The sequence below is a fragment of the Panthera tigris genome, chromosome C2 (genome assembly GCF_018350195.1).
Source record: "Panthera tigris isolate Pti1 chromosome C2, P.tigris_Pti1_mat1.1, whole genome shotgun sequence".
NCBI classification, from domain to species: domain Eukaryota; kingdom Metazoa; phylum Chordata; class Mammalia; order Carnivora; family Felidae; genus Panthera; species Panthera tigris.
The window spans coordinates 147,429,088-147,450,248 of record NC_056668.1 but is presented as its reverse complement, the minus strand read 5'-3'; the positions used below and the strand labels follow the sequence as shown (position 1 = coordinate 147,450,248).

The 21,161-nt window shown below is 42.8% G+C and overlaps 1 protein-coding gene across 16 annotated transcripts in view; it reads left to right on the top strand.

Annotated features, from left to right (window-relative positions):
• NKTR (natural killer cell triggering receptor) overlaps positions 1-18,716 on the top strand; it is a 61,936-nt gene extending 43,220 nt beyond the window's left edge. For 9 of the 16 annotated variants that reach the window (XM_015537053.2, XM_015537052.2, XM_042957058.1 and 6 more), the window contains 7 exons: positions 5,000-5,087; positions 5,547-5,692; positions 6,998-9,880; positions 12,683-12,778; positions 13,526-13,582; positions 14,102-14,206; positions 15,916-18,716. In XM_015537053.2, coding sequence (XP_015392539.1) covers positions 5,000-5,087; positions 5,547-5,692; positions 6,998-9,880; positions 12,683-12,778; positions 13,526-13,582; positions 14,102-14,206; positions 15,916-16,003 — 3,463 coding nt within the window. In that variant the 3' untranslated portion in view covers positions 16,004-18,716. Of the gene's footprint in view, positions 1-777; positions 848-4,999; positions 5,088-5,546; positions 5,693-6,997; positions 9,881-12,682; positions 12,779-13,525; positions 13,583-14,101; positions 14,207-15,915 lie in introns of those variants that run through there. The other 7 variants (XM_042957064.1, XM_015537054.2, XM_042957057.1 and 4 more) reach the window with 6 other exon arrangements.
• Positions 18,717-21,161: the final 2,445 nt, after the last annotated feature.

Here is a 21,161-nt window from a genome sequence, read left to right as displayed (position 1 = left end):
ACCAAGTTCATTGATGGAATCTATTTGACTTTCAGAAAGTAGGAAACTTGAAAGGTTAGCTTCTCTGTCATATGGCAGGTATTAGCAAATTATGGTCCATGGACCAAATTTGGCCTGTTGCCTATTTTTGTACAGCCCATGAGCTAAAAAAAAAATGGTTTTCTTGTGTTTAAATGTTTGTAGGAAAAATAAAAAGAGTAATATTTTGTGACATGTGAAAATTATATGAAACTCAAATTTCAATGTCCATAAATAAAATTTTACTGGAACACGGCCACATCCATTTGTTCATGATAAGAGAATAAGCAAGGGCTGTTTCTGTGCTACAACAGCAGACTTGAGTGGCTGTAGCAGAGTTTGTATGTGGTGTTCTCTTGCCTTACACTGCTACGTGGTGCACTGCCCATCACAGTGATGCTGGTAGAACTCTCCAGTATTTCAAGTGCTACCCATATAACCCATCTATGTGAAAAGATATTTTTTAAAGATGAAATATGTACAGTCTCATTATAGATCAGCATTAGCACTATATTGATAGGGAACACTGTGAACCCCAATTAACGTGAAATGTTCTCTCTCCTCCTTAAAAGGGCTCCATTCCTTTCGTTAGTAGATCTTTATTACAAAGAAATGATACTCAGTTATATTTCCAAATTTCATTGATAAAATATTAGTTAAAATTTGTTTTCTTTCTTGTTATGTAACTATCTACATATTAGCCTTAATTTTCTTCTTGGCCTACAAATCCTAAAATACTTACTCTTGGATTCTTTTCAGAAAAAGTTTGCTGACCCCTGTTATCTGGTGTTGTTAAAGCAGTGATTGCATTTGTGACTGATTACCGCTGGTAATTTTGTTTGGTCGTCACTCTTCTTTAGTCACATAACATCTTTGGAAGTTATTTTGTGCAGAATTATTTTAAATCATAATTGACTGCTAGTTGTGTTGTATTAAGATAGCCCATTGACCTATTTTATTAGGATCCTTAAGATTTTGATCAGTCGTTTGGGCGTTATAATTAAGTGTGCTTCAAGAACTCATCATAGGCAAGGATAAGAAGCAAGGGCTGTCAGCCATATGAACTTGCCACCTTACTGATTGACCAGCAGTCAGGTGAAGGGAGGGTAGCAGAATTGGATCAGTACCAAAAGGTTCCTAGGTAAATGTTAATTCTTGCTGAACACCGGTAGGCAAGTTCACTGCTTTTTCTTCACAAGGAAAATGGGGTTAATGGTTGCCTACCAAGATACCTACTTCTCTCATTGTGAGAATTAAGTCATGTCATGAACATGAAATGGCTGAATAAACTGTTGTATACTTTGTAGTTGACTTTTTTTTTTTTACAGTATCATTTTATGTTTATCTGGACCCTTAGAAAACCCTGTATATTGGTTTTAAGAGTCAAGTTGCATTTCTTTCTGTGACTTTGGGCAAGACTTTTAACCTCTTAAAATTCTCTCTTTAAAATGAAGATGTGAATAGTGCCTACCTCATAGTGCTGTTAAGAGAAGTCTAAATGAGCCAATGCCTTTAAAGTGCTTATTAACAACCAGCAATGAACAATCTGAAAAGGAAATTAAGAAAGCAGTTGCATTTAAAACAACATCTAAAAGAATAAAAGAGGTGGGGGGGCGCCTGGGTCACTCTGTTGGTTAAGTGTCCAACTTCAGCTCGGGTCACGATCTTGCTGTTCCCAAGTTCAAGCCCTGCGTCGGGCTCTGTGCCAACAACTCAGAGCCTGGAGCCTGCTTCAGATTCTGTGTCTCTGTCTCTCTCTGCACCTTCCCCACTCATCCTCACTCTCTCTCTCTCTCTCTCTCTCTCTCTCAAAAATAAATAAACATTAAAAAAATTAAAAGAATAAAATGGGAGTAAATTCAATTAAAAGGGTAAAGGACTTGTACAATGAAAATCACAAAATATTTAGAACTAAATAAATGGAAGGACATTGCACGTTCATGGGTTGGAAGACTTAATATTGTTAAATGTCAGTACTAGTCAAAGCAAGTTTTGGATTCAGTGCAATCCCTATCAAATTTCAGCAGCCTTTTTGCAGAAATGGAAAAGTCCATATCCAGAATCTTGGAATCACAGGGGGCCCTGAATGGCCAAAACAATCTTGAAAAAGAAGGGCAGAGATGGAACACTTCTACTTTTATTTTAATGTTTATTTAATTTTGAGAGAGAGACAGAGCAGGAGTGGGGGAGGGGCAGAAAGAGAGGGAGATACAGAATCCGAAGCAGGCTCCAGGCTCTGAGCTATCAGCACAGAGTCTGATGCAGGGTGCAAACCCATGAACTATGAGATCATGACCTGAGCCGAAGTCAGCCACTTAACCAACTGAGCCACCCATGCACCCTGTAGCACTTATACTTTCTGATTTCAAAACTTAACACAAAGCTATAGGTATCAAAATAGAGTGGTACTGGCATAAAGATTAATATATAGACTAATGGGATCGACTTGAGATTCCAGAAATAAATTCACACCAGTATATGTGGACAGTTGATTTCAGACAAGGGTGCAGATTCCATTCAGTGGAGAAAGAAGTCTGTCTCTTCAATAAATGGTGCTGGGACAACTGGACTTCCACATGCAACAGAATGAGGTTGGACCCCTACCTCACATTATATGCAAGAATTAAAATGAGTCCATGACCTAAATATAAGAGATAAAACCATAAAACTCTTAAAAAACATAGGAGTAAATTGTTATGACCTTGGGTTTGACAATGAATTCTTATATTTGACACCAAAAACATGGACAACAGTAACACAAAAAGACAACTCAGTTAAAAAAATTTCTTTTTAAATGTTTATTTATTTTTGAGAGAGACAGAGATAGAATGCAAGTGGGTTAGGGGCAGAGAGAGAAGGAAACACAATCCGAAGCAAGCTCCAGGCTCTGAGCTGTCAGCACAGAGCCCGACGCGGGGCTTGAACTCACGAGCTGCGAGATCATGACCTGAGCTGAAGTCGGACACTTAACCGACTGAGCCACCCGGGTACCCCAAGACAACTCAGTTTAAAAAATAGGCACAGCACTTGAATAGACATTTCATACAAGTGGCCAGTAAGTGCATGAAAAATGCTTAACATCATTAGTCATTAGGGAAATACAAATCAAACTCACAATGAGATACTACTCGCTTACTAGGATGGCTGTAATTTAAAACTAAAACCAAAACAACTAGTGTCAGCAACGATATGGAGAAATTGAAATCCTTATACATTGGTGGCAGGAGTCTAAAATGATGCAGACATTGTGGAACACAGTTTGGTTGTTTCTCAAAAAATTAAACCGAGATTTACCATGTAACCGAACAATTCTATTGCTACAATTTCAAAAGAATTGAAAATCAAGAACCAAACAATACTTGTATGCCAGTGTTCATTGCAACATATTCACAGTAGCAAAAAGGAGAACAACTGATCCCAAGTTACCAACAGATGAATGGATAAACAAAATGTGGTGTGTACATGCGGTGGAATGTTATTTGGCCATAAATTGGAGGTTACCAGAGGCTGAGGGAGTTGGGGGGACTGGGGAGGTATTCCTTAATGGGTAGAGTTTGGGTTTGAGTTTTGGAAAGGTAGTAGTGATGGATGTACAACATTGTGAATGTAATTAATACACTGAACTGCGAACTTAAAATGTCCAATTTTATGTTACATATAATTTACCAATAAAAATGTTAAAAATGTTGATTAACATAATGTCTGACACATAGTACTCAATAAAAGCTAGCCATTATGTTAATAACAGATAAAAAACAAACTTACGGTGGGGGCACCTTGGTGGCTCAGTCAGTTAAGCTGACTCTTGGTTTCAGCTCAGGTCATGATATCATGGTTCATGGGATTGTGCCCCTGCATTGGGTTCTGTGCTAACAGCACAGAGTGTGCTTGGGATTCTCCCTCTCCCTCTCCCCCTCCCCCTCCCTTCCCCTCCCCCCCACCTCTCTCTCAAAATAAACAAACAAACTTGAGGTATGAAGACTTCTCATGCATGGAGGATGATAGCTGCCCCCAAAACTATACTTTTAGCATTACCATAAGGTGGCAGCATTGAAGGAGGGGTAGCTTATCTCAGAGTCGGGAAGACAAATGAATTATTAAACATTTGAAATAGGGGCACTGGTTGGCTCAGCCAGTTCAGTGTCCAGCTCTTGCTTTCGGCTCAGGTCATAATCTTGCAGTTCGTGAGATTGAGCCCTGCATTGGGCTCTGTGCTGACAGTGTGGAGCCTGGTTGGGATTCTCTTTCTCTGCTCCTCCCCTGCTCATGCACGTGCTCCATCTCTCTCTCTCTAAATAATTAAATAAACTCCATATATACATATACATATATATATATGTATATGTATATATATATGTATGTATGTATGTATGTATGTAAATAAAAAACACAACTTAAGCATAAGAACCAGGAATATCTTAGGATTCCCTCAGAACATCACTGTTTTTGACAAGAGACATAAAAAGGGATTTTGTTTAAAAGAAGTACTGTGCTGGGGCACCTGGGTGGCTCAGTCGGTTGAGCGTCCGACTTCAGCTCAGGTCACGATCTCGTGGTCCGTGAGTTCGAGCCCCGCGTCAGGCTCTGGGCTGATGGCTCAGAGCCTGGAGCCTGCTTCTGATTCTGTGTCTCCCTCTCTGTCTGCCCCTCCCCCGCTCATGCTGTGTCTCTCTCTGTCTCAAAAATAAATAAACGTTAAAAAAAAAATTTTTTTTTTTAAAATAAAAGAAGTACTGTGCTTAAAAAGGTATATAGTATGGTATGTTTCTACTCAATTGGATTACTTTTTTTTTGTTTTTCTTTTTAAATTTTGGCATTTGAAGAGTTTGCTTAGAAAAATTATCTAGGGAGTGCTTCATTTTACAGAGGTGTTGGATCTAAATGAAATGATTTTGTTTTGTAGGAGCATAAATTCTGCATTTAAATATTGAGAAATCCACCTAGCATTTGCTTATTTTTAATTTTCAGTTTTCTTTTCCAGGAAGATTCCTGATGTTCCACCCATTGTAAGTGATCAGAAACCATCTGTATCAAAATCTGGACGGAAGATTAAAGGAAGGGGTACAATTGTATGTTTATTAAGACTTCTTTTTTCAAACTACTTATCTAAGCAGTATGTTTTTGCCTATAGGCAAAACCCCAGCCTTAATTTTAGGTATAATCCAACATCTGTTCAAGGAACTAGCTGTATTCTCCATAGGTATGGGAACGTACTGCTGTTAGATGAAAATTTATTGCTATGTTTTTAAGTATGAAATGGCCTGAGAAGCAATAAGTGATTATGTTGAGAAATCTTAGTATGTTGAGTAATCTAGGCTAATGAAGGTAACTGTTAGGATTTCAAAGAAAAAATCCCATTTCTTTTAGTCTCTTACGTTTGACATAACTTCATACCATCCTTTTGGTACTTTAATCATTATAGCCTTTGAATGGCATCTGAGTTTGGGTCATACTCCTAACTCTGTCCTATAGCAGACTGTAATTAAGAGGTATTTTAAAAATAGTTATTCCTATCTTTGTTTTTAAAGCGCTATCACACACCTCCAAGATCAAGATCATGTTCTGAATCAGACGATGATGATAGCAGTGAAACTCCTCCTCACTGGAAAGAGGAAATGCAGAGATTAAGAGCATACAGACCACCTAGTGGAGAAAAATGGAGTAAAGGAGACAAGTAAGAGCCTTGAGTATAAGCACAATTCTGTGTCTGCTATATTTTAAGTGTTAAGGGGAGAGAGACTTACTTCTGGACTTTTCATTAAAGACTTACATTGAAAGTTAGACTGTGACCAAAGAGAATACATTTGGAAATACTTGGCAGAAAGAGAGCTATTAACTAGGAGGGCTGATTGGCTTCAGGGTGCTTTTAAATCAAGATTCTGTTTTCCCTCATAAAACTATAAAACTACCGAATCTCTCAGAGATTTCCTGTACAATTTTAAAAATAATCAGCACCTAAAAATTATATAGCAGGTTCTTTCCTAGTCAGGTCACTGGCTCTTAGTCACTGATGATTGAATAGATAGAAAATCTGTACCTTTCGTGTTGGTTAACTTCTGACCCCAGGGACTGTTGCTGCTTCAACAGTGTACCTGTCTCTTACCCTTAGTAACACCCCACAGTGGAATATCTGTTGTAGAAATGGGCCTGGCTCCAGAATAGCTAGTGAAAAACATACCAGTAGGACCCTTTATAATCGTTCCCGGTAGAAGTCTCTTTTCCTCTTTGAGTGCCCAGTAGTATGGTTACAAGTTGGAAGAGGGAATAAAAGGTGCACATCTGCTGTGTGAGAGTGATTTAGACACAGTGGTATGGAGGCCTCTGAGTTGTGGGCCCTGACGTGACAGGTTGCCGTTAAGATTGTAAAACTTGCATCTGTTTTTATGTGCTTTTTCCTCCATTTCTGTACTAATTTAACCAAAACCTTAAGAGAGAGTCTTGATTACCTCTGTGAAGCTGAAATAAAACAGAAGCCATGCTAGCTTCTCCAGACGCTTCTCTTTAAAGTTCAGGCAGCTCTCCTCTGTCTGCAGGGAATCGACAGAATTGTTTGGGAACTTAATTGGACTGTCTCTCAAAACTTGCTCCCAGAAGCAGAGGGTCATGAACAGATCCTGGGCGGGAACTCGGGATGTGACCGGCGCTCCTGTGATGAATTGCTTTGGTTTCGTTTGACTCTCAAAATCATTTTTCTGTCAAATTTGAAATCCTTTGCTTAATTGAAACAGAAACAAAAAACTAAACTAAGTCCTTCTGTAAGTAACTCTGTTAGTAGTTGTTAGTGCGTGTCTCTGAAATCACGAAGCCTATCCCTCTGATTTATCCTTCCTACGTGTACTCAAAGTGTGGATAGAGTCAGTACTATGTTGTTCACTGGGCTTTTGTCAGTACATTTGTATTGACAGCAAACGTGTTTTAAATTGAAAATATAGAAACATGCTTATAAATAACTGCATGCATGTTGGGTCATTTTCTACAGATTAAGTGACCCCTGTTCAAGCCGATGGGATGAGAGAAGCTTGTCCCAGAGATCCAGATCATGGTCCTATAATGGATATTATTCAGACCTTAGTACGGCAAGACACTCCGATGGTCACCATAAAAAACGCAGAAAAGAGAAAAAGGTGAAGCATAAAAAGAAAGCGAAAAAGCAGAAACACTGCAGAAGACACAAGCAGACTAAGAAGAGAAGGATTATTGTACCATCTGACATAGAATCCTCAAAATCTTCCACCCGACGAATGAAATCCTCTTGTGATAGAGAAAGGAGATCTCGTTCTTCCTCGTTATCGTCTCATCACTCATCAAAGAGGGACTGGTCTAAATCTGATAAGGATGACCAGAGCTCTTCAACCCATTCCAGCAGGGACTCCTACAGATCTAAATCTCACTCACAGTCTTATTCTAGAGGAAGCTCAAGATCAAGGACTCCATCAAAATCTTCATCACATTCTCGAAGTAGATCAAAGTCCAGATCTAGTTCCAAGTCAGGGCACCAAAGGACAGCATCAAAATCACCAAAAAGAACAGCCTCTCAGTTAAGTGAAAACAAACCGGTTAAAACAGAACCTTTAAGAACAACAGTGCCACAAAATGAAAATGTCATAGTACAAGCGGTGGTGGCAGAAAATATTCCTGTAATACCACTGAGTGACAGTCCCCCTCCTTCAAGGTGGAAGCCTGGACAGAAGCCCTGGAAGCCCTCGTATGAGCGAATTCAGGAAATGAAAGCTAAAACAACCCACTTGCTGCCCATCCAAAGCACTTACAGTTTAGCAAATATTAAAGAGACTGGAAGTTCATCATCCTACCACAAAAGAGAAAAAAATTCAGAAAGTGATCGGAGTGCTTATTCAAAATACAGTGACAGAAGTTCAGAAAGCTCACCAAGGTCAAGGAGCAGATCTTCTAGGAGTAGATCTTATTCCAGATCATACACAAGGTCACGAAGTCTAGCTAGTTCACGTTCGAGGTCTAGGTCTCCCTCATCTAGATCTCATTCACGAAATAAATACAGTGATCATTCACAGTGTAGTAGATCATCGTCGTACTCTTCTGTTAGCAGTGATGATAGAAGACGAGCCAAGAGAAAATACAGATCCAGCGGGAAGAAAAATAACACTTCTCGTAAAAGGCACAGCAGCAGTTCTGAAAAGACGCTTCGCCATAAATATATGAAAAGCAGGGACAAGTCTTGTCAGAGAAAGTATAGCGAAAGCAGGTCATCTTTAGATTATTCTTCAGACAGTGAACAGTCAAGTGTTCAAGTTACACAGTCAGCCCAGGAGAAAGAGAAGCAAGTCCAAAAGGAAATGAATAATAAGCAAGAGAGAAACAGAGATGAAGAGAAATCCAAGCCCGAACAAGAATGCCCTCGTTCAAAAAAAAGAGCCTTGAAAGAGAATCTTTCTGATCACCTTAGAAATGGCAGTAAGCACAAAAGAAAGAATTATGCGGGAAGTAAATGGGACTCAGAATCAAACTCCGAACGAGATGGAACTAAAAACAGTAAAAATATTTCCCGGCCATCTTCTGATAAGGAGGAAGGTGAAGCCACATCAGATTCTGAGTCAGAGTTTGGTGAAATTCACATCAAAGCCAAATCCACAGCAAAGTCTTCAGCAAGTACTTCACTGCCTGATGGTAATGGTGCTTGGAAGTCAAGTAAACAGCGGTCTTCAACCTCTGATTCTGAGGGGTCCTATTCCAATTCAGAAAACGCTAGAAGAAAGGCACGGAAGCACAAACACGGGTCAAAGGAAAATCTTAAAAGGGAACAGACCAAAAAAGCAAAAGAGAAATTGAAAGGGAAAAAAGACAAAAAGCACAAGGCTCCAAAACGAAAACAAGCATTTCATTGGCAGCCTCCACTAGAATTTGGTGAGGAGGAGGAAGAGGAGATTAGTGAAAAGCAAGTTACTCAGGAGGCAAAAGAGAAAAAACAAGTTTCTGAAAACAGTGAAACCTTGAAAGAAAGTATTGTGCAAACTGAGAAGTCCTGTGAAGAGGGCAACCTTTCAGGTAAATGTAATACAGTAATGATTCCATCAGATATCGACCAGCCTACTAAAGATGATAGTAAACTCAGCATTTCTCCTAGAGCTTTAAATACTGATGAAAATGTAGCTGCTTCTCCCTCAAACGTTCAGCATATTGCAGAAATTGTCTCAAGTGGAGTGGAAGATGTGCTTCAGACAGATGACAACATGGAGATTTGCACTCCTGATAGGAGTTCCCCAGCAAAGGAGGCATCCCCTCTAGGAAACTCAAGGCTCGACACCCCAGATATAAACATTGTTTTAAAGCAGGATGTGCACACGGAGCGTCCTGAGGGAGAGGAGCTAAAGCAGGAAAGCAGCACGTCTGAAAGCAAAACAATGGGGGACATGGGCAAACAGGACGGCGGCCCCACTGGCATTGCCGGTGCTGCAGAAAGCACTGTGAAGAGAGAGGTGGCTGAGAAGAGCCAGATCGGTCTCTTAGATAATAAATGGAAGCCCCTGCAAGGTGTGGGGAACGTGGCCGCCCCGGCTGCTACTACATCCAGCACTGTGGAAGTGAAGGCATTGACTGCTGCACCTGAGATGAAGCCACAAGGCTTGAGGATAGAAATCAAAAGCAAAAATAAAGTCCGGCCTGGGTCTCTCTTTGATGAAGTAAGAAAGACAGCACGCTTAAACCGGAGGCCAAGAAATCAGGAGAGTTCAAGTGATGAGCAGACACCTAGTCGGGATGGGGATAGCCAGTCCAGGAGTCCAAGCAGATCTCGAAGTAAATCTGAAACCAAATCAAGACACAGAACAAGGTCTGTCTCCTACAGTCACTCAAGAAGTCGATCACGAAGTTCCACATCGTCTTATCGGTGAGCCCTGTATTTATTCTCTTTCCTTTTTCCCTCCCAAGGAGAGTCTGTTATTTTTAGCTTGGAAGAACATCAGAATTAGGGACAAGATTACTATTTCCAAATGTCTGGAAGGGAATGAGGGGAAGTGTTGTGCTGTGTGACCCAGAGAGCAGATCGGGAGCATAGGAAGTGGAGATTTTAGGGGAAGAAATTTGGGCTCAGTGTCAAAAACGATTAGCTTTTCAGGGCGCCTGGGTGGCTCAGTTCATTAAGCGTCCGACTCTTGCTTTCAGTTCAGGTCACGATCTCACGGTTTATGAGTTTGAGCCCCACATCGGGCTCTGTGCTGACAGTGCGGACCCTGCTTGGGATTCTCTCTCTCCCTCTCTCTGCCCCTCCCCCACTCACGCTGTCTCTGTCTCTCTCAAAATAAATAAACTTAAAAAAAAAAACTATTAGCTTAATCAACTAAAGCTCTTTGGCAACAGAGATGAGTTGCCGTGGTAGATGGCAAGTCTCTCTCTTTCAAGGTGTGTGTTGTTCTCCCACCTCTCTGTGATGTCGTAGAAGGGAATCCTGAACATATAGAACTGTGTAGGATTTAGAGATCATTAACTCTCCATTTTACACAAGTGGAAGGTGAGGGCCAGAGAAGCAAAGTTACCCGCCCAAGACCTGCATCTAGTTGATCTTTATTCAAGGATTGGGGGAGGGGCATGGCAAGACCGATCATCTTTAGATTTATGTATTTTGGTTCAGGTTGCCTGTAACTTTGGTCAGCATAGACAGTGCAGAGAATGAGAATTTTTACAAACTAAAAAATTAGTGATGGTGGCATGAAGTTAGTAATTTGTATTCCTTTTTAAATTTTCTTTATAAATAGTTCACGGTTTTACCTCACTGTCTCTTAGTTACTCCTATCCATTAATATATTATTGTGCTTGGTCTTCATCACTTGAACTTAAAACATAAGAATCTTCGAGAACTTTTTTCCCCTTTCTAGTTGTTTATCTTCCCTTTCCCACCCAGATTTCTTTAAAAATAGGAACCAGTACGTGCCGTCTGTAGTAACAGTGCCCCATTTACTCTTTAGTTGCTTGCAGGCTGCCTTCTGTGCCGTCCCTCCCTGCTTCTCCCTAACGGGCTATTTTCAGGTACTTCGCATGAGTGCCAGGGCATGTTTTCAGTCCTTTCCGTTCTTCTGGCACCTGCCGGTGGTCCTCCTCTTCCCTCTCAGACCGTTCCATGCTTGTGTTGTGGGCTCTTCTTCCTCCTGCCCTGACTCGCAGCAGGCCTGGAGAGCTGGTGAATCCTGGCCTGTTCTCTCTAGGTTCATAGGCCAGGTGCGGTCAGCTATGGAGCTACTTTGGCTCCCTGTCTGCTCAACGTCTGCCTTCTCATTCACACTCCAGCAGTTCTGAGCTCTTGTTGATGCTGGCCACTCACTTAGCTTCTTACTGCTGCCTTTGGAGTGGCTGGCCTTTCATCTTCGAAACGAAGACAGGCTTAGAAAGCCTAAGGAATTTGCTTTAGGTTATGCAGCTGATAGACTGGACAGCCTCTGTTTTGGTTACTCGCCTGGCCCTGACTCCCCTAACCACACTGTGACTTCACTGAAGTCGGGAACTACTTCCTACTCATCTTTTAGTCACCTCACAGAGTCTGCTCTATACTTGTTGAGTAATTGAAAAAAAAAAATGGTTGAATAAATGACGGGAGTCTTACTAGAAGACAGTGTGTTCCATTTTCTTATAGATAAACTGGAAGCACATCATGTCTTCCAAAACATAAGTACATAGTGAATAAAATAAAACCTATGAGGGGGTGCCTGGATGGTTCAGTCGGTTAAGCGTCCAACTGTGGCTCAGGTCATCGTCTCGTGGTTTGTGATTTCGAGCCCCACATCGGGCTCTCCACTGTCAGTGCAGAGCCTGCTTAGGATCCTCTGTCTCCCTCTCTCTGCCCCTCCCCTGCTCATGCTCTCTCTCTCTCAAAAATAAACATTAAAAAAAAACCCAAAAAACTATGAAAATGTTACATAGCAGCCTAGACATAGGGGTATTGTTCTGTCCTAAATGACAGGTATAAAGTTGGGGGAGAAGGGTGGGGAGCCAAGTGAATGCGGGCTGGGGGGGGGGGGGGGCAGAATTGTGCTACTTAAGTTCCTTGTTGTATTAAATAGATAGAAAAAAATAAAATGATTAGGTATAAATAAATAATTTAAAATGTCATCTAGTTTAAAAAATAGAGCTTTGACATACCTGATATATCCCTATCCTCCTTTCTTCTAAAGTTGAACATTATTCTAAACTTTTGTTATAGTTTTGTTGTTTTTCTTCAGTTTTGCCAGAGATGTTTCTATTTGTATACAGTGTTGTTTTTGTAGGTTTTCAAAAAGGTCTTTATACATACATATGTCATGTGTTCTATTTATGCATTTTTCACTTAACATTAAGTTCCAGGAGATGTCTCTGTTGATGTATGTAGCTGTAGTTCAGTCATTTTCCTACATTAGAATATTCTGCTGTATATCTGTGCATTAATTTTTTCCCCCATTCTGTCATTAATGGAGAGTTGGATTATTTCTTCTTCCGATATTACAGATAGGGTTCCAGTGAACACACCTTTGGCAGCCTGTTCTGGTTTATTCCATTCTGTTCAATTTAAACACTGTTCATAAGCTACCACTGGCACACCCACAATGAAGAGTTCCATGAAAGACTTTTCCTTTTGTTGTGTTTTCCCCTTCCCACTGTACTAGTAAGGCCTTGAACGGCAAGGTGAGTTCATATAATTGTGCCTTTTCACTCTTAATTGCAGATCAAGAAGCTACTCTAGAAGTCGGAGCAGAGGGTGGTACAGCAGAGGCCGCTCAAGAAGCCGGAGCAGCTCCTACCGCAGTTACAAAAGCCACAGGTGAGCTCGCGAACCCCGCCCTCCCGTGTGGTCTCCATCCTGTCTGCTCTTCAGGGCGTGCGCAGGCAGAGTGGGGGAGCTGTTGAGAAGAATCCTGTCACTGTTGAATAGTAGACAGGCCTGTTGGCTCGTCCAGTTGTTTCTAAGAACTGTCAGATTGTCACTGGCTCTTCTCAGGATGTGATCTTATCAGAGTGAGGAAAGAGAAGCGGTAAAAATATTTAAAAGAGGCCCTGCCCGCCAGCTCCCCCTCCCTCCACCTCCAGTACATCTTCCTTAACCTTAGTTCACCTCTGCAGTCACCTCTTTCTTGACTCGGACTAGGGATCGGGATAGGAGGACTGATTTGTTAACAGGGGCCACAAGATGAAGCGTGTCGGGGGTGACCCCGGGTCTCTATTTCTTCCACGTTCTTGAAACCCTCTTGCCTCTCAGGCATTTTCCAGTGCTGCAGCTTCATTTTACTTACAGACGTCTGACCTGTGCAGACCCTTCCCTCCCCACCCAGTTCGAACCTCCCCAGAGACTTTCGTTATGTGCATCTCATAGAAGAATTGAATAAGACATGAGCTTTCTAATGATAACCAACCTGGCTTTTAAAAAATACAACATACTTTTGATATACAAATGAAATACAGCTACTGGATTTCATTGTGTTTTTTCCTTGGTGGGCAAAGAAACGTCTAGATTTTTTATATAGCCTGTCCTGACCCACAAGATGATGGTCCCTCATGTGATTAATATTAGGACATCCAGCAGGAGCAGATCCAGGAGCAGCTCGTACGACCCCCACAGTCGGTCCAGGTACGGAAGGGGTGGGGAACCATTTGTGGGGGCGGGATTGAAAAGCCTTGTTTTATAAAACCCTTCACTTCCTTTTCAAAAGTGCTGTATTCTGTTGAAAAGTGTAGATACTGTATTTGTCTCATGTAATCCTACCCTATCTACGTGAGGTCTTTTTGACAGCTTTTATCTGTTGGCCCATGGTACTCTAGTGTCAAAAGTGACCATTGATGACCAGTTGTAATGGCAGGTGTTTATCGGATATAATTGCCTAATAAGATCCACCACCTTCATTCAAACTTAACTCAGTGTCAACTTCGTGATATTTTTCAATGCAGAAAATAAATGAACATTTTTCTTTTTACTATGGTAAGTCTGACTGGGGCAATTGTTCAGTGTTTCCAGTACTTGCTGTGCAGCTGTGTCCTCGCAGTGTCGTCTAGGCCCTTGTTTTCGAGAACACTGATCAGGTCATAAAAAGAAATGGAAGCATATAAGTATCTGAGTGGGAAAATTGAGTGTGTGTTGTTGCTGTTGAAGCAGGTCCTACACTTACGATAGCTACTATAGCAGGAGTCGGAGTCGAAGTAGGAGCCAGAGGAGTGACAGTTACCACCGAGGCAGAAGTTACAGCAGGCGGTCCAGGTGGGTCCCCCTCCTTTAGGGCACTGCACGGTACTGTGGGCACTTGGTGCATGAGGTGACAGACAGCTAATAGAAGAGAAAGCGTAATCTTGGGAGGACAGAAGTATTTTTCTCTTCTCGAATTTCAGCAGTCCACAGGCAGCTACTAAATAAAAGTGGCCGTTGTGTTAAGGGTTGCCGGGTCAGGTTTGCTGGGTATTGTTACATGTGTGAATCCAAAATGGATCTTGTAATACTTACGTATCTTTGAATAGTTTGCAAGGAGTAAAGAGAGAAGGTCACCTAAACCATGGGCCATTCTTTTAAATAGGGCTAGTTGCTAAAAATAGCAAAACAGATTTGTTAATTTTTTTTAATCAAAAAATGTATACTAAAATGTCATCATTTGCTTCAACAGCAGAGTTGAGGTTTATACCATCAATTTTTAGTAAAAACATTTTTATATATTACAGATATTTACACATATTACATTTTATGTAACATATTTTGCCTGGTACTGTAAGAGTCTTTGTGTTGACTTTTTATGGTGTCCCTTTCCTAGTTGCTTTTTTGGTCTTAACCCTTCTCCCATTCATTGCAACTACTGTCAGTGATCCTTGTTGAATATCGGTATAATCTAAACACCTCCCTTGTTTGAAACTCTTGAAGGACTCCCTGCTGCCAGAAGGGCAGGTCTAGGCTCTTTAGCATTGCATGTAAGGCCTCCCTACCTACCAGCTCCAGCTGGGGCTTTTCTGTCTTCCCTCCTTTAATGTGCTAGAACCTTTCCTTCTGCCTGGAGATACACACGCCTCTTGAAATGGCCAATTCCCACCTACCTACCCCACAGGCCTCAGCTGCAACCCACTGCCCCAGGAGGCCCGCCCTGACTGTTCACCCTGAGTTATGCCACCCCCACCTCCCTGCCGTGTGCCCTATTTGTCTTGTCCACTATTCTGTACTGTCCTTGAGCCCCAGGAAACTATACTTGGTCTACTGTGTATGTCCTAGCATTTGGCAAAGTGACTGGCTCCCTGAATTTTTTTCAAAATAACTGAATGGTGACAATTGCCAGGTCCTCTTGACTTAGTTTCCCAGAGGTCCTATCTGCATGCACTTGCCCTACCTTCCTCCCACATCCCTCATGGGGTCCCCATTTTTTTTTTTTTTTTTAATTTTTTTGGAGTGAGGGGTAAGTGAGGGAGGGAGGGGCAGAAGGAGAGGGAGAGAATCTTAAGCTGCCCCATGCAGAGCTCCATCTCACGACCATGAGATCATGACCTGAGCTGAAATCAAGAGTTGGATGCTTAACCGACTGAGCCTTCCCAGGCGCCCCTTGGTTTCCATATTTTTAATGAAACTATTTGTGTACCTTTTTTATCCCTTGCTTCCTCGGTCTCATTAAATATTGATGTTCAGTTTGGGTAACATGGAAAATTATTCTGCTCATTTGCATGAGTGGATTTCAAGTAATTTCCCAAGATGCGATGTTTCTTTATCTTAACGTTGATATTACTATTCTGTCATTTAAAACGTCTTTGAAAAGTCTACACTGTTGCCACAGTCAAGACCCCACTCATCCACCCACTGTGCTCTGCCACATCAGTATTGCTTTCAAGCCACTCATATAAAAAAAAAAAAAAAAAAAAAAAAAAAAAAAAAAAAAGGCTTCAAGAGGAATTCAAAGGGTTGAAGTTAAAAGGTGTCTGTATATTTCTTTTGTTATACAGGAGTTGTAGATCTTATGGCTCTGACAGTGAAAGTGACCGAAGTTACTCTCATCACCGGAGCCCCAGTGAAAGCAGCACATATAGTTGAAAATGTCCCCCCCCCTTTTTTTTTATACAAATTATATCTTATTTGTAAATATCTGGTAACTTAAAAGTTGGAGAAACTTAATGGCAGTCTGTTGTTCTATTTCAATATTAGAGATAAGTTTCAAAAATAGGCACTTAATTGTTATCGTTCATTTACATGTACACAGAATTTGAAATACAGATATGTCTCCTAAAAATATTTTTATGCCACATTTTACAGTAGCCAACTATGGAAATGAATTTCATTTTCTTGAATCAAGAAATCATGAAATTTAAGTATCATTTGCAATATTATTTTAGACAGATGATTTCTTTCCATCTCATGTATTCCTTAGAATACAGATTCTTTTTGCCCGTTTTTCAGGTTTTAGCATATATGCTGCCAAGCATAGAACTGTGAAGAACTGTTAAAGGTGGCCAAATATTTATGTACCAATCACACAGTCTCATACATACGTGCTCTTAAGAACAAACCACCCAGAATTGATACTTGATGGTAGCCAGGAATATAAGGCAGTGGCTCTGGAGTTCTTCATTCTTTCCTTCTTGGTTGTCTCAGAGGATCGGGAAAAGTGGTCATCATACAGCCCACTCCGGCTGGCAGGTGAGGTTCAGAAGAATAAATCGGCCTTAACTGTGTACCTGCACTGTCCCTAAGGACCTAATGTTTTATGTGCTTTTTAATGAACACTATCACGAGTTTAGATTGTAGAAACAATTCTATTCCAGTTCATGTTTTGGTGCTCGGTACCTTTTGGTGCCTCTTTACGTGTACTTTACGTTAGAATCTCCTAGAAGAGAGATTATTATTATTATTATTTTAATTCACTGGCGCCAAACGTTCCTTCTGAGCTGTATTCACTTTAAATATTTGGAGGGATTCTCTCCAGCTCAGGTGTGGCCTGGGGTCCTCCGGAGCAGGCAGGACTGACCCAGAAGGTTGTGTGGCCGCTCAGGGCTGCTGCACGTAACTGACATGTGTGCCTCGGGAAGAGTCGATTGAAGAGTGGACTTCAAAGTACCACCAAAACCTCACTGCCACCATCCTGGAGACACTTGGCAGAGCTTTTAAGTCTTTCAAGTAAGAGAGAGAGATACCACAACAGCAGCTGAACTGTTCTAAGCACCAGCATGTTTTCCTCTTTCTGCCGTGACCCGCTCGGACTCGGTGAAGCCTCGCACGACACGAGGAAGTCCGGGACATCACACAGGGGAAGAGGGTGTGCACGACAGCACAGATGACACATTTTCGGTTTGGGGTGGTTCCTCCAAAAAGGATTTGACCTGTAAAAACTGGTGTGATTTTTTTTTTTTTTTTTTTTTAAATCTTTTGAGTTTTTCCCCCAAGTGTACTTAATCACCTTAGTGCCAGTTTAATCAGTTACACAGAAGAAAATCCTACTGGATGTCGGGTGTGGAACTCTGCACCAACCCAACCCAGGCCTTGGCTAGGGGTACCTGGGAAGTGGGAAAGAGCCCTCAGTTGGAGGGATTTGACAGCCTCGGATGGGTGGAGGGGAGACCTTGGATATATTAAAATGGTCATCCGTAAAAGGTTCATAAACAGGGTTAAGTGGTCAGCTGTTTGCCAGGTTGATAGAGTACGTTAGAAAACAGGACCCAAGTCAAATAAACGGACTTCTTAGTAAACACAAAACCATGTGTGATTCATGTGAAGGGTTTTCAAAAGTTGCCTGTAATATTCAGTGGGGGAAAAAAAACGCATTCAGAAGCCCAACAAACTGCCAAATCTAATTAGGTTAAGAAAAGTTACCCTTGGACGATGTATTTGTTTTCTGCTGCTGTGTAACAAAGTACCCCAAACTTAGCAGCAGAAGACAACGCCTATTTCTTAGCTCACAGTTCTGTAGCTTGTGAGTCTGGCACAGTGTGGCTAGATTCTCTGCTCAGGGTCTCACAAGGCTGAAATCAAGGGTCAGCAGGGCAGCATTCCTTTATGGAGGCTGTGGGGAAGAATCTGCTTCCAAGTTCATTCAGTTCCTTGCTGGCTGTCATCTGAAGGCTTCTGCCTCAGCTCCTGAAGGCTGCTCTCATTCCTTCTCGCGTGCTCCCGTCCATCTTCAAATTCTCAATGGCCCATGTTCTCACGCCTCCCATCCCTCTGCCTTCTTCCTCTGTTTTAAGGTTCATGTGATTAGATCAAGCCCACTGATCAAGTCTCCCTATTTTAAGGTCAGTTCTGCCATAGAACATAACATAATCACAGGAGTGACTGCACAGGCGCGGGTTCCTGGGATTTGGGCATGGAGTGGGGGGGGCGCAGGCCATTCAGAATCCCACCTACCACAGACGATCACTGCCCATTGCGCTGGAGTTTCATCCCAACAAGGTGGGCCCTGGAAGCCTCATTTGTTTCTTCCATGGACAAGAACAGCCCTCAGCCGTAGCATTCAACTGTGTGTTTACTGAATGAACTACAGAAACAGCTTTTCTGCCTAGAGGGGATTGTTCTGTATTTTAAGTTATTTTTTAATAAAATTTAATTACGTTGTGTATTGTGCTTCTTAATAGAAAATGCATTGTTGGACTGTTTTTGTAATGTCGTTTACTGCAAATGAAACATGATATAGCTGGTATTGTTCAAAAACTGTAGAGAATACTTTTGTACATATTGGCAATGTCTAATTTGTATACACTTCATTTAAATGTTCCTAAAACTTGAAAAGGGGGACCTTGTAGAAATTAAAATATATACTTAGTCTAAATCTGTGCCTGTGTCATCTCTCTTTACTCGTCCAGACTTCCAGTAATCTTTCCGAAATGGAAAAGAAAATGTCGAGTCTCTTTGCTGAGCCAGGCGGCAAAGAGACTTCGTCTCTGCTGCCCGTTTCCATCTGGCGGCTGAGTATCGGCGGGGCATGAGGTGGGGCCGGAGAGGCACTGCAGGCAGAGATGTTCACCTGCCCAGATGGTGCACCTGCTCGGTGATGGTGCTTTATGTACCAAGCACACGGGATGGTGCTTGGTCTCTCTTGCCCTGCAAACTCCAGGTTTCCTCCAGCTCCGTTGTTGTCATTCAGCCGAGGTGACCTGCATACAGAGGTCTTTGCTGAGGAAGGAATATGTCCCATCTTCTCTGGGAGTTGCTGCCTTGGGGACAGAACATTTACCTACTAAACCACCCACAGCCTCCACACTTCCCTCTCTACCAGTTCACTAGGCACAGAGCACTGGCTCTTAGAGAAAACATTCATGGTGATATTTTTAGTGTCCACATGAGAATTTGCAGGGCAAGTACAATTAACTTTTTTCTCCTCGGGACTCCGAGGAATTTGTATTTTCTTAGTGAATACCTCATAACTTCTCACAGTAAGACTTGCAGAGATTCAGTTTTCAGAATTGAGTTAACAGTAGACCCCCAAGTCAGGCAATCCCTGACAATAGTCCAATCTGGATGCATTAAAATTTAAAGAAAATTTCAGAGTCTTTTTACTGTAGGGAAATCCCCAAGTGAGGTTCCTTTTTAGTGAGCTCCAGCATTGTGTTCACATTCTGATACTGATCATTTTGATCAGCTGGGCAGCACTGGGGGAAACGTGTCAAGGATTTTGGCCTTGACTTTCTGAATTAGCCGGGCGTTAAATGGGAGGTAAGAGAATTCAAGAAAAATGCCCCTATCACAAGTGAAAACTGGCTGGACACCACTGTTGGGAAGGGAGAGGAAACCGTAGTCCGTGTAGAGAGAAACTTGCCACGCAGGTGATGCAAACCAGCTGACTAGGTGAGGCCCGGAAGCCATGCCTCACATGCTAGAAGAGCCTGGACTCTGCTGGTTTCTACAAAGAAGTCCCCTGCAGCACTTGTGAGGGGTTGAGCTGGGAAGCAAGCTGAGAGGAATCCTGCTGGGCAGGGAGAAGTCCTTTGAGGACAGGGGTAGGGAGGGGGTGCCCTGGAAGAACAGGGCATCTGCTCGTCTTCAGGACCCACTCCGGGCAGCTCCAGTCAGTGCCTGATGCTGTGTGTGTGTGAGGCCAGGGGAGCACACTGCCGCAACACACACACAAAGGGGCAGGAGGCTTTAACGGTCTGTTTTCTTTAAAGGTTTCAGTAGAGGGCAGAGGCAGTGCCCTTGCCCCTTTCTCTTCTCCTCCCTGTGAATCAAAAGGCCAGAGTGGGGCTGTGCCGAGCTCCAGGCCAAGTACTTCTGCCCCTTAGAGACCCTGGGCCCACCGTTCACAGCTCTGCAGGCTGAACTGCGTTTCAGAGCCCGGCCCCAGGACCCAGGCCAGCCTGAGGACTGCTGTGTCTGAACCGGCATAGAGCCCTGAGGAAATCAAGGTAAAGAAAGTGACCTCAGGCTGCAGGAGAGACCTCCGCATCCTGTCTGTTCCTGGGCCTCTGACGGCTCGTCTGCACCAAGAAGACGTGGATTGCCCATTCCTCGGCTCATAAGCCCTAAAAGAGGGTGCGCGCAACTGGCACAACTGGGCATGGGAATCCGTGGTGCCCATCCTTTTCCCAGACCCGTCTGGAGAGGAGTCGGCCTCCCAGAGGGCCTACAGGGAATGGAGGCCTGGGCTGCCACTCCCCCAGCCCCAGGTTACCCGGGTCCTCCTGCAACTAACTTCTCTACCAGCGGGCCAGATTCCCAGAGAAAGGCTGCCAAAGACCCCACTAATGTCAATGCCTCCAGCCTAGTTTGACTTTATTTTGAAGAGATAAAGGATCTCTGTGAGCAACGAGTCTGTGGTATAGTCCGTAAGGGGTCTGAGCCAGAGCCAGACTTTCTGGGTTCAAGTTCTGCTCTGCCACTCTCTAGTTTGTTAACTAGTTAGATTGCTTGACCTTTATAATTCAGCTCCTCATCTGAAAATCTGGGGTACCAAGGCCTCCCTCTTGGGAAGTAGGGAGAATTAAATGCTTAGAGCCAAGCATACATCAAAGGCCCAGGGACGCGGGCCCTGGGATCGCCTCCAGGAGGAGGGTAGGAGCCCACAGGTTTCACGTGGAGGGCCAGGCTCAAGTCACCAATGAGAAGCCCACAGTCCCTTGAACCAACAGGGAGGGAGAGGATCCTGGAAGCTACTGGTGAGGCATGCCAAGGCCATGACGTTTACACAGCAGGAGGGAGCGAGGCAACCTGCTGGTTTGAATTAGGCCCCCACCCCGGCAGCTGTAGCCTATTAGTGTGGCGCTCA